This window comes from Rhinichthys klamathensis, unplaced genomic scaffold (genome assembly GCF_029890125.1).
Source record: "Rhinichthys klamathensis goyatoka isolate OS25496 unplaced genomic scaffold, OSU_Roscu_1.1 h1tg000053l_1, whole genome shotgun sequence".
Taxonomy (NCBI): domain Eukaryota; kingdom Metazoa; phylum Chordata; class Actinopteri; order Cypriniformes; family Leuciscidae; genus Rhinichthys; species Rhinichthys klamathensis.
The window spans coordinates 4,168,159-4,181,334 of NW_026606598.1; the positions used below are offsets into that span (position 1 = coordinate 4,168,159).

Consider the following 13,176-nt stretch of genomic DNA (forward strand, 5'->3'; position numbering starts at 1 on the left):
ACCATCTCATATTTTATAACATTGATAAAACATTGTATTTAGGCTAATCTTGATCAGATTTTGCATTATTTGACTTACTCAAAGGTCTGTTTGTTGTATTTATTTTTGTATCTCTCCCTGTATCTCACTTCCTCTCCCACATCTTGTGGCTGACAGAGGTAAACTTATGCAAGCTGTAGGGGAAAGACAGTGTGGTACAGTCTGACTTTACCTCACAGCGCCACTGCCAGCGATGAGGGCTCGAACCCTGATGCTATCTTGCCCTGTTCTCATCAACACACGTTTCCTGTGTAGACCTACATCACAAAAATGCACATGGATTCCAGATACTCTCAACATTACTCTGCTTGATGCATAGCATGTTCAACATAAATATATATATATATATATATATATATATATATATATATATATATATATATATATATAAATGTCTTTTTTATTTTTACCTTGAGCTTTTAAAAAAGAGAATTATGCAAAATGATGCACCATACTATGCCTAAATGTCCAAAACCTCGATAATTGCATGCCAAAGCCAATGTTGATCATTTTGAGGTTTTGAGGTTTTCTGTAGGCCAGTCATTGTACGCAAGAGGGCGCTAGTGGCTAATTGTATAAACCAAGATGGATTTCTTTATTGTGTATATGAAGTACATGGATACAAGTACAAAACACATAAGAACATGTATACAGTTTAATGCGGATTAAAAATATAACTTTATATGTTTTAAATTGGTGTTTGATAAAAAAAAAACCAGTCCTTGTGTAGGCTATTCATATTTTTTCTGAGACACAGAGCATTTATTTAGGTCTAAAAAAAAGTTCACACAAAAATGAAAATTCTTTCTTCTGTTGAACACAAAAGAAGATAGTTTGAAAAATATCGGTAGGCCCCATTGACTTCCATAGTATGGAAGAAAACAAAATACTAGGGAAGTCAATAACTGTTTGGTGTTTGGTGTGTGTGTTCAGCAGAAGAGAGAAATGCATACAGGTTTGGAACAACTTGAGGGTGAGTAAATGATGACAGAATTTTTATTTTTGGGGGAACTATCCCTTTTAAAAGAAATGTAGGCAATACGTGACCGCCAGCGATTTTACAAATCCTACAGACAGAGCGATGTATTAGCTCATGAATATTAATTTGTTCATTTTTTTTCTTTTTCTTGATTAACTGCTTAAGAATAATATCCCAGACATTTACCAAAGAAGGATTGGCAAATTCACTGACCAGACTAAATCAATGTTCGCCAATCAGCCAGCGAGGGGCGGGGTTTTCCACGTTTAGCGTGAAAGTGGGCGGGGTTGCTTTGTACAACGCCCCGTACAGGTACTGTACACAGTCACATGCGCTTCGTCCAAACACAATAGTTGTGTCACACTGGGTCGCACATTGGACAAGCTCAGTCACATAGCGGATCTCATTATTTCCCTCGCCTCTCTGGATATGTCTAAACAGCACGTCTGATAATGTTGGGGAGAAAAACACCTGGATCAGGTGTGCTGAGCGCAGCTGCAGGAATGGACCGGGGAAGGACAGGAGAGAGGCTGCACGCAGCGCTGGCCGGACTGCAGGAACTGCATCTCCTCCGGGACAAACAGAGTGCCATGGTGCACTGGGCTCTGACCCTGAACAGAGAAGAGTCCGATACATCAAAACATGAGAACGTGAGCACAGAAGAGCTGAGACTGGAGGCAACACTTACTCTGCTAAAACAACAGCTGGTAAGACATCTTATAAAAGACAATGTGACAATAATTTTGATGAAAGTATGCGGTTCATTTTGATCACAACTGTGGCTATACAGTGGGTAGCCTACCTACGGAGTAAAAAATAAGTTATAACAGGCAATTGTGGCCAACACAAATGTAGGCTACATATTTATTTTTTACTTTTCATTTAATAATGATAATAAAAAAACTTTGTGATTTCCAGCTGGCTCACAATTGTGACCACTGACATCATGACATGTTTAGTTGTAAGTTAAAACAAACCTTTTAATATAAAAATAATCAATAATCAACCATTTATATATAATATGCATCATATATTATCTGTATTATGCTTTAACAGCTTTTATTTGGCTCACTTTTATAGAGCTTTGACAAAGATATCATCTTAGAGAAGCAAACTGGATTAAACAGCTATTCTTGTCTAGTCCATTCTAGTCATATGACTGTTTACACCAGCCAAGAAAAAAGTAAAAAAAAAAGCATTAACTGCTCGTTGAAAACCCTTCAGACAGACATACATATGTGAACATATCTGATGTGATCATTTTGGATGAATATGTAGATAGATCTACCAGATGTTGTCTGTGATTTAGTCAGTTCTTTTACATTATTTTGTGTATTTTCTAGCAGCAAATGAGAATCTTTGCATAAAGCTTATATTCCTGTGTGCTCTTACTGTAGGGGGGGATTCATTTGTGTATTTTGTGCATGGTTTGGCAGTAGGCTTGATGACTGAATCCAGTGCTGAATCACAAGCTCAGCTGGGGGTCATAGTGAGGGGTCATAAATCAAGGGCTCTGAGGGGGGCCAGTCCGTTTCTGATGATTAACCCAATTTAATGAGAATGGCTACAGAGGAACTGTGGCTCGGTCGGCGACACAGATTTGACCCCACAGCCGATGCATGTTTGAATGTTTTGGACTTTTGTTGAACCCTTCTAATGCTCAATAGTCAAAGTGACTCTGGTCTATAGACATATAAGAGACTGGCATTAGTGCTCTTACACCATTTAAATTAATTACAATTTGTTTTTTTTTCAAAGCACAGGAAAATTGCACAGTTGATATCATCTGCAATAAGTGCTCCACCAATGTAGAAGTATGTGTGCAGATTATAATGTTCTGTTTGTAAATACACATCCTAAAATTAACACATTTGATTTCCAGATATATATATATATATTTAAAAGTCATGGAAATGTTTATAGTGAATTAAATCGTTCTAGTTATGCTATGCTCTGAATTATTTCATCAGCCTATAAATTGCTTATTGTGAACACTCTAAAAAGAAAAGATTCATTAGTCAAATCTCTAGGAACCCTGAGAAAACATCTGGCGGATCTGACTTCATATTTATCCAAATGTCAGTTCCCAGATGCAACAAACCCTCTTAAGTTAAGAAAACCCTTAGGAATAACATTTAGGGTATTATCACTAAGGATTTTCTGAATTTAAGTGGTTGCAACCGGTTGCATTATCCACACAACTATAGTTTACGGTTATACCCTCAGATAAAATTGGATTAGTGTTCCTCATTGTTCTCTTTCACTAACTGGCAAGTACAAAGACGATAGATTAAAGTATGTGTTGTCAGAGTTTGGCAAAGGTGTGACCCTTTACTTTGCAAAGATGGTTTACAGTCAACCATTATAGATGTTCTGTATTTGGCATGCCATTTCCTCTTGGACCCATACATTTGGTTTACACAATAGTTTGTGCTCCTCTGCAGGAGAGAGTTTAGTAATCTTACAGCACTTCCCCCAAGCTACCCTTTATCCTTGCCTAGTTAATAGTCAACCGCTCTCCTTTTTTATTTGCTTCCTCCTTCTGTTTTTTTTTCTCCTCTTGTCTACATCGTATAACAGCAGGAGTCATATCAGCCATTAAATGTCTGGAACCATCTAGTTTTCAATGTTCTTCTGTGGTTAGTTTGGAATGAGTATGAATAGTAGCTTAACAAAGAACACTAGTTTTTTGATACACTTTTGTGCATGACTAAGTTTAGTACACTTCACTGTCCTCAAACTTTCAGCTTAGTATTTGTTACATGAAAAACTGTTGAATTTATATACAACTCTGCTCATGTGGTTGATAAATGTGCTTAAATTGCTTGATGTATCAGATATCTTGTATATAATATTGAATGATATGTGATGTATTTTCAGTTGCAGTCAGGATGCAGTTGCAGCAGTTGTGTTGCATGCTAACATGTTGAGACTGATATATGTCAATGTGTGTTGTACCTGCAGACACGTCTACGCAGACAGGATGTGGGATTGAAGACTCATCTCCAGCAGCTAGACCAACAAATCAATGAGCTGAAACTGGATGTGTGTAAAGCATCCACTGAACACTTAGAGAGTGACAGCAGACCCAGTTCAGGTGACTAAACATACCCATTCACATACTTCCTTTTTCCTTTTAAGGTAAACAGACATAACAAGCTTCCCCTTTAAAGACTTAAAATTTACACCAGCTTCTAGACCTAAATGACAACATCAAGCATTTTTTGGTACTCTGCATTGCATCTAATAGTGCTAATTTCTACTTCCAGGGTTCTACGAGCTCAGTGATGGTGGTTCAGGCTCACTCTCCAACTCTTGCACCTCTGTTTACAGCGAGAGTCTCTCCTCTTCATCTCAAACCAGTCTGCTTCCACTTCTCTCCAACTCATATGTGCCACATGGCCGTAATGGTTCTAGACAGACTGGTGTGTCTCGACGTTGTTCTGCTGATGAGAGTACTGGCCAGTCTGATGCACCACGTTCAGGAGTGAAGCTCGGTAGCAGTTGTATACGAACAGCAACCGCTCGAGCAGCAAGGCAAAGACCTGTTTCCACAGGTGAGCATGAAAATGTGTTCTTAGGGTAAAGTTTGTGTAAAGTACTATGGCATGTACTATCAGGATACGTTGTTTCTTATTGTAGTCACATAGTCACAATCAGCTTAACTTTTGAAATGTAAAGTATCTTGATGCAATTTTTCTTGGGTTCTTCTTTCAGGGGACCTCGACCGAATGATCGGACCTGGTTTTGGCTCCTTCAAATCCACTGATGTGAAGAGCTCTAAACCCTGTGTTAGCCTCCAAAACCCCTCAGTAGACCCCAAATACCAGAGTAACCTGGTGTCTAGCAATGGGACAGAAGTGTACTGTTACCCCAGTCCACTGCATGCTGTGGCCTTACAAAGCCCCATCTTCAGTTGCACCGGTGATCAGGGAAGTGCATTAGCACTTGATGGAATGCCTGAAGTGAGTCTTGAAGAGGAAACCCAAAACCCAATCGAAGGGTTCACAAACTCCAGGTCTGCTGGATACATTAACAAGATACTGCAGCGAAGCTCCAGTAAGATAAACCTGTTAAACGCCATAAGAAGAAATGATACTGTTAGTAGTACACAAAAGCAAAGACCCAGATCCCAGGAAATGACCTATGGACAGCTCAACGTTCCTCAACTTCTGGGATCCCTTCAACAAATAACAATGCCCTTAGAAAATGCACCGGAGACTGGAAAAACATCTTCAGCACTATACAGCAATCAGCAACAGAGGAACACACCTGGTTTGGAGCCCAATTTCGAAGCAATTGTGGTCCAGACGTCATGCTATGGCACACACTCAGCACCTTCCAATGATCTCCAAAATAATTACTTGCCCATAAGGAATGTTACAGGCAAGACTGGTGCCGAGTCTGACAATGGACATTCAGAAAAGGGGAGTGGACATTTTCCCAAGGAGTCATCTATGGTCCCAAAGCTAGTAGAGAGGAGATCAAGTTTTACCTTCAGAAGAGAGGACGGTAGAGCTTCTTTTGATGATAAGGGTGGTACACCTCCAGCAGAGTTTGTCCATGCACAGTTTGTTCCTGCAGGGTCTCAGAGGGTGAAAGTGCGTCAGGCAGACAAGAAAACTAAATCTGTAAAACTGAGAAAGAAGAGCTCAGAAAAATCTTCAAAGAAACTGCAGCAAAAACACTTGTCTCGAGAGTTCTGCACCAAAACCCGAGCTGACTTAAAGCAGTCCAGCACATGCAAAGGGAAAGTGACAAATCTGGAAGAGTCCCAGATAAATTCTTGCACCGATTGCAGTTGTAATGGACATTTCAACTCACACCACACCCAAAACAACCCTCACCTTCAACAGAGTCAAACCTCCAAGTCCACAAAGTCCCGTAAAGCCCCTGAACCTGTGCACCTTCCTCTGGACCAAGCCAAAAAGAAACCGAGTTCTCGGAAATGGCCTTCCGCTTCTGAGATCCCGTTGCCCCCAACTCTCCACACCCAGAGATCCAAAGAAGTCTTGAACTCTCGAAAGGTGTCGATGGTAAGGAGTGTTAGTGCCAGACCTCGCTCAGGTCATTGGGGCTGTCCTCCAAGGGCCCTTCCTCACTCGCTCTCCACCTCCTCTTACTTCAGTTACTTAGAATCTAGATATCCCGCTGCGCCAATCTCCAGCCGCTATCCTCCTCGTTGTGAGTCAGAGTTCTCTGAGTATTCTGCAGAGTGTGCGTCGCTCTTTCACTCTACTATCGCAGCAAGCAGTGATGGAGAGATGAGCAACTACACCACAAACCGTTTTGGGGACAGCGAGTCCAGCCAGGGCTCTCAGACGGTCTCAGACTCGGACAGCAGTCTCTCGCTGGATGAGGAGGACCTGTTGGAGGAAGAAGAGGAAGATGAAGGGGGTTTAGTGTGGGCTCAGGCAGCGATGGGGACCACGGCAGCAGGGTTTTCTCTTCAGCAACAGCATCGTTCAGAACCAGCAGCCTGCCGCATCAAAGCTTCCAAAGCACTGAAGAAGAAGATCCGCCGCTTTCAGCCAGCGTCACTTAAGGTTATGACTTTGGTGTAGCTTCACTTGGGTTTCAGGTGGATTTTGTCAAGTAAACCTTTAGCTTCACCTGAAATTTGGGACTCACTTGGAGCCCTTTTTATCAATCTGGTCATGGTTCAATTGCACCTGTAATCCAAACAACCTGTATCTCATAAAAGTATTTTGAGGCTTCAAATCCAATAATGTCACATGTTGTAATTTCCACAACTGATCACTGAGCTCCAGCTAACTTAAACCCAAAACATTATCACAACTATCACAAGACTTGAGCGATTCAGTCATATTTTTTTGCTGAAAAAATTGGGCTTCTCGACAACACTAACATCCTCTGTTGATATGTATAGGAAATGTACACTGTAAATAAGGTCTTTGAATATCTTGTAATCAAATGTGAAAACTGCTTTTGGTACAAAACTGTACTTTATGTAATTCAATAAAAATCGGTTGCTTTTTCCACGTTAATTTCAGCTATGCATATTATTTTTTAATGGAGTTTCCCTTTACTTTCTTATCCATATTGTCTATGTTAAAATTATAGCGCAAGTAAAACATAGGAACATAACTTTCAGTATTAAGCGGTCATACCAGATAAGCATTCAAGAGTCCATTGTCCCACCTCAGAGCGTGCTTGTATCTGTGCAAGCTTTTTATCCATGCAAGATCAGATGCATATACACCAGCCAGGAGTTATATTGCTTTCAATTAATCTCTGATTGCTATGGCTTTATCTGAAAAAGGTGAGAGCTTTAAGGCTGCAAGTCTGTTAAGGAGGCGAAAAAAATAGTTAAAGCAACAATCAATGAAAGATGAGCATTAAAACCAAGAGAAGAATAGATGTCAGACATCAAAGAGTTGACAAAATCTCTAAATCTCATTCTTTTACTCTGTCTTAGAATCTCTATTAAAATTCCTGTAGTGTCACAAAGGTTGGAATGGGGTTTTTGGTTTCTGAATAGACTCAACACAGGTGAAGACCAGATGGTCCTCGGGCCCCTGGATGCGTTTTATCTTTGCTAGTCTGGGTTGAAAGGAGCTTAACTCTCTTAACAGACTCTAGAATGTCATCAACTTTTACTTACAATTTACTACACTGCTTGGTCTTATCACCATGACAATGCACACAGACACACACACACACACACACCCCTTCAACACAATTGACCATGTATTTTAAGACTGTTTCTGGCTCTGGGAAGGGGATTTATATAAGAAGCATAATTTACAGTGCCTGTTAAGCAAGCACTGCATTTAAATTCCTGAGAGCCAACAGAAAAAAGTTTGTTAACAACTTTTATCAAGTTCAACTATTAACTTACCTTGAAATGCAACACTAATGGCACAAAATATTGAAAGATAGTTCTTGCAAAAAAAATGTAATTTCTTCTAAGTGCATAGCATCATAAACCCCCCACATCATGTAATAATCGTGATTGTGTCAGACAGAGTTGCATCTGTGTCTGAGAAGATCAAGCAAATCACGAGATTATAGAGAGCATAGGTCACTCTGTTTTTCTTTGGCGCTGGGTCAAGGCCAGCAAGCCTGACCCTGTGTTTGCATTCACCTTCACCAGCTGTCTAGCTGAATCATCTCACACTCCCTGATGCCTAGTCAACAGGTTCAACATAGAGGTCATGACCACACACTCCCAAACCTTTCTTTCCCAGCTTGGTCTCAAGCCTTGACCTTCCTTAGTTTTTAGTTGACTAAATTAATTGGATTGAAATGGCTGCATTTACCCCTTGTTTTAAATTACTGCATGATTTGTTAAAACATTTTACACAAGTAAAACTATCAAATGATTCAGAGATGTTATAATCAGTGGCCCAAAAAGTATTTAGCTTTTCCAAATATTTTTGGGGCCATTGTATAATGTGACAAACTCTAATTCACTGCTTACTTCTGTGTTTGCGTGTTGTAAAATTAAGCATATTAGTTCTTTTAAAAAAAAAATTATTTAAAAATATTATGTTTGCAAGTTTTCTATCAGGGAAAGTTTGAATAAATCATGATAACACACCTTGACCCGGTTCTCAAATATGAAGATATTTGAGAACAGCTACTATCCCTGCATGCCTTTTCATTGCGCTGTTCACCTTTAACATTTAATCACATAAGATCTTATGAAGCAGTCCTATTCAACACAAAAGCATGGATAAACAGCTTTGAAATCTTGTTGTTTCAGAATATGTTTACATGCATGACCTTACACCAATTATGTTTAATTACTTGAGAATTAATGTAAAGGTCATGTCAACACCTTAAACATTGTTCTTTTATCGGATTAAAGTTAAACGGTCTAAGCAAAACCTGATTGACACACTTAGATTTTTGTGTATTACCGCAATTTCGCTCTGCATACTTGTGAGCATTTTGACATCAAAACTGGAGAGAAATGAACCTCAAATTCAGCTTGCTTCTGACATAAAAAACAATAATCAATGGGATGAATATCAATAAAAACCCAACATATGACCATTCTAATGTTAATGAGTATAACCTGGGGATTCCACACTCTTCTATAGTGTAAAATGAACTCAGAGGATGGGAGAGAAGGGAAGGAGAAACAGAAAGGATCAATACACATCAGGAAGAGGCTTGGTAGAGAGAGAGAGAGAAGCCAGAATAAAAACAGGTGTATGGCATGGAAAACAAACCTAAAGGAAGTTAGACATGCAGGACAAAAGATGAAGAAACAGACAGACGGCTGGAGTAGTTGTGAATTTTGGTTATCCACAGGAGGCATATTACTCTGAAGGGTTACTGCTGTTATTAGGGATCTCATTATGGCCCAAGTCTTCCATGCACAGTCAACACCCACTGGGACTCCAGCCTCCTCTGACCTGGACAGCCTTTGAAAGATTTATCCACATGGATGACTCGGTGGTTTCAACATGAAGAATGATTCCTTAGAGGTGATTTTGATACTCATGTTTAAATTAAATATCCAACTCTTGTATGGTATCAGTTTAAGATGCACAATGCTTAAAAAAACTGCCAAAGTATTATATAGTATATAAACCAAAACAACATGTAACACAAATCTGTTTCCTGTAGAACTGTACCACTGTATTTGGCATCACTATTTGCTGATACTACTGTGTTGTGTTTAGTTTAAAAGTGTGCTTCTAACTGCTCTTTGTCAATGTCACATCTCTAATGCAATGTTAACGTGACAGACAAGTGAAACAGGGGTTTTAATGGGGGATGAGAGATAGAGAGAAACCACAAAGGAACAGTGGCCATCCAACAGACGGGTGATAATTAAAGCCTGGATGGAGGGAGGGAGAAATGCAGAGAGGATAGGGGGGATGCAAGGGTCTCTGCTTTCTTTTAGTGATGAGGTAATCCTCAGTCCAAACACACGGCTGCCCACTGTCATCTGTGTCACAATTCACTGAGCTGTCCCCCTCAACAGATGTCCCCCTCTAGCAATGCTACAAGTCTCTCTCCATTCACTCGGCCTGTAATTTGGTGCATGCACAGAGCATGAAACTTGGTCATTGTTGTTCTGCAGCAAAGCTTAACAAGAAGACGTTTTCATACAGTTCTGAAAACCTTTTCATACGTAGATGCATTTCCAGGAATAGGGGTCTGAAATAAGGTTTGTATTGAATGTGTTGACAATGAGAATGCTTTCAGTGACCTCTCTGAAAACCAACACGCATACACATGCTAAACCTGCCAAAGCCTTCGTGTTTTAAGTCTAATAATTTAGCCAAACATATCATGGATTCAATATCTTAAGGATGCAAGATCTTGTGAATAAAACTGATTGCATTTCCTCAAATAACATTACATTCCCGTACATCTCCAGTCAAAAAGTTTGGACACACCTTTATGCATTCGAAAGTCTATATTATATCCTCTCATGCATTCCCTGGGTTTCAAACCTACAACTGTTAGCATTTCTAGCACCATGTCCATTTTTCACATAGAATAATAGTAAAGTCATCAAAACGATAAAATTGTTTTGAAATCGTTACTGAGGGATCATGTCACACTGAAGATGGAGTAATGGCTGCTGAAAAATCAGCTTTGGTGAGCATAAGATAGTCTACTTTTTCCCCCAAAATGTAAAACATCTTACTGACCCAATACATTTGAGTGGTAGTGTAGGTGTTATTTAGTGATCAAAAATCGTACACAAAAAAACATGATCATGAAACATAAATTCAGTCAAGTGCGTTCAAGCTTTTGATTGGCATGGCTGCAAAGTAATGTAATGTAATCACTGTAGAAAGCTGACCACAGAGTGCTCATTTCCTTACTACACAGACACACATACACACTTCTAATAGCCAGACCTGCTCATCAGGCTGGTGTCCTGACTCCATTCACATTCATGAGTTCAGGGGTTCCTGTCCCTGCCTGCGTCCATTCATATGTACAGTAACCAGAAGGACAAAGGGTACGACCGCCCCTCCCCCCCGAGTGTGGGATTGTGTGATGCCAGAGGATGGGGGCTGAGGTTAGGGAGACAGAAGATGAAAGGACAGTGTGAGAAAATTTTTACTAAAAAAATTAAGTATGTGGTCTGTGTTTGTGTATAAAGAGCAATGATGGTAAATGCAACTAACTACACTGCTTGTTGTTCTCTCAGGCTCTTATAGGAATGGTGCAAGTACAAGTTAAGCTCTATTGACAGCATTTGATCAATTCCCATAAAAATTGCATCTTTTAAAGCAAAAATCAAGGCTATATTTATGTACAATGGAAGTCAACAGGGACCAGCATTCCAGTTGGTTCAAAAGGAGAAATGTGAAGTTTATTTTGTTTGAGCTGCAACGTTGTCTAAACCTCCTTTTGAGATGTGGCTACTTTTCTAAGCAGATGAACTTCCAACACGATCTCACGGCAATTCGTACGAATTTTACGAGGTGGCTAATTCGTACGACCTCACTCGTACGAATTTGTACGATTTGGTCTAAACCCACGTGATGGGTAGGTTTAGGGGCGGGGTCAGGGGTAGGTCATTCGTACGAATTCATAAGAATTGAGCAACTCGTAAAATATGTACGATTTAGCAAAAATCTTACAAATTCATACGAGTGAGGTCGTATGAATTCATACAAATTAGCCACCTCGTAAAATTCGTACATATTTTATGAGTTGCTCAATTCGTATGAATTCGTACGAATGACCTACCCCTGACCCCGCCCCTAAACCTACCCATCACGTGGGTTTAGACAAATCGTACAAATTCGTACGAGTGAGGTCGTACGAATTCTTACGAATTAGCCACCTTTTAATCACTCGTACAAATTTGTACGAATTGGTCGTGAGATAGCGTTGGAACTTCTGGTTGTGCTTTACTTTTTTTGGCCATGTAAATAGTCTTTTTCTACACACTCATAAGGCTACGTCTCTCCGGAAATATTTAAAAACAGTGTTTTTGTTTCAAAATGCTCCCGTCCACTCTAGCATTTTCAAGTGTTTTCCAAAGGTTGCTCATCCACACCGAGACTGAAAATGCTTTAATGAACATGAATAAAACATAATAAAATCTCACGAGATGATACCGAGAGAGCAGACATAATAAACTTCTCACGCTATTCTTCTGGCATGATTGTTTTATTAGCAAAATATCCCACCGCTAACTGTTGCGTCCAGGTTGCATTCAAAACCGTATGATCCAAATCGCAATTTTGCTGTAGGATAGCAATTGCAAGTACATTTTCTGTCATCTTTTCAGGAATGCAAAATGGAGATTCTAAAAAGGAACAATTATCTTTAGCAACACAATGAAAGTAAATAGTAGGTGCAACCAGTGGTGGATTTAGCAAATTGGGGGCCCAAGGCAAAGGTAGTATGGGGCCCCCCATCCGCTCTTTAAAAGAGAACGACATTTTTTTTTTTTTGAAAAATAAACCATTAAATGGCACTTTCTGGAGAGTTTTGTGCAAAGAAATATAGAAAAAAGTAGGTCTAGAAAGTCTTATATTTCTGTAATTCACACAGATCAAACACAAATATACTGACTGAATAGATTGCTAGTGAGAAACACTGCTTTAATGAATGTTTTTATGATGCTCTCCTGTCTGCGACACTAATGATTTGATGCTTTTTTTCGCAAATGTTTTTTAGAAATATATAATTTGCGAAAAGTAAAAAACAAAAAAACAAAAAACTTAAGCATAATTTAATGGGGCATTTTGGGGGCCCCTAGGTAGCTCGGGGCCCAAGGCAATTGCCGACCTTTGCCTAATGGTTAAGTCCGCCCCTGGGTACAACAACAGTATAACGATAGATATCTATAGGTACAATATGTATCACATGACTAAACCTGTGTCATTGTTTTCGAATACCCCAATTTTGCCGTTTTCAAATTTATCCACTTTGTAGAGCGTTTTCAAAAAGCTCCGTCTTTGTTGACAAAAATGCTATCTACGTGTGGACGGAAGGCCAAAACGGAGAGGAAAAAATGAGTTTTCAAAGAAAATTGTCCTTTTGTCCGGAATGGGATGACTCTGTGGATGTTAAAGCACCTTTATTTTTAAGAGTGTGATTTATTAGTCTCAAAACACATTTAACATTAATCATAATGTATGCACTTTTGAAACCGTGAATATTTCAGTGTTCATTGTGGCCATGTACATAGATTGTAAGTGCCT

The 13,176-nt window shown here is 39.5% G+C and overlaps 1 protein-coding gene across 1 annotated transcript; it reads left to right on the forward strand.

The window, feature by feature from the left end:
• Positions 1 to 1,323: 1,323 nt before the first annotated feature.
• On the forward strand, positions 1,324 to 7,026 carry dact2 (dishevelled-binding antagonist of beta-catenin 2). The gene is given in 6 exon segments (XM_056248256.1): positions 1,324 to 1,725; positions 3,983 to 4,115; positions 4,288 to 4,575; positions 4,736 to 5,828; positions 5,830 to 5,924; positions 5,927 to 7,026. Coding segments are annotated over 6 exon segments (2,520 nt in total). The 5' UTR covers positions 1,324 to 1,470; the 3' UTR covers positions 6,583 to 7,026.
• Positions 7,027 to 13,176: the final 6,150 nt, after the last annotated feature.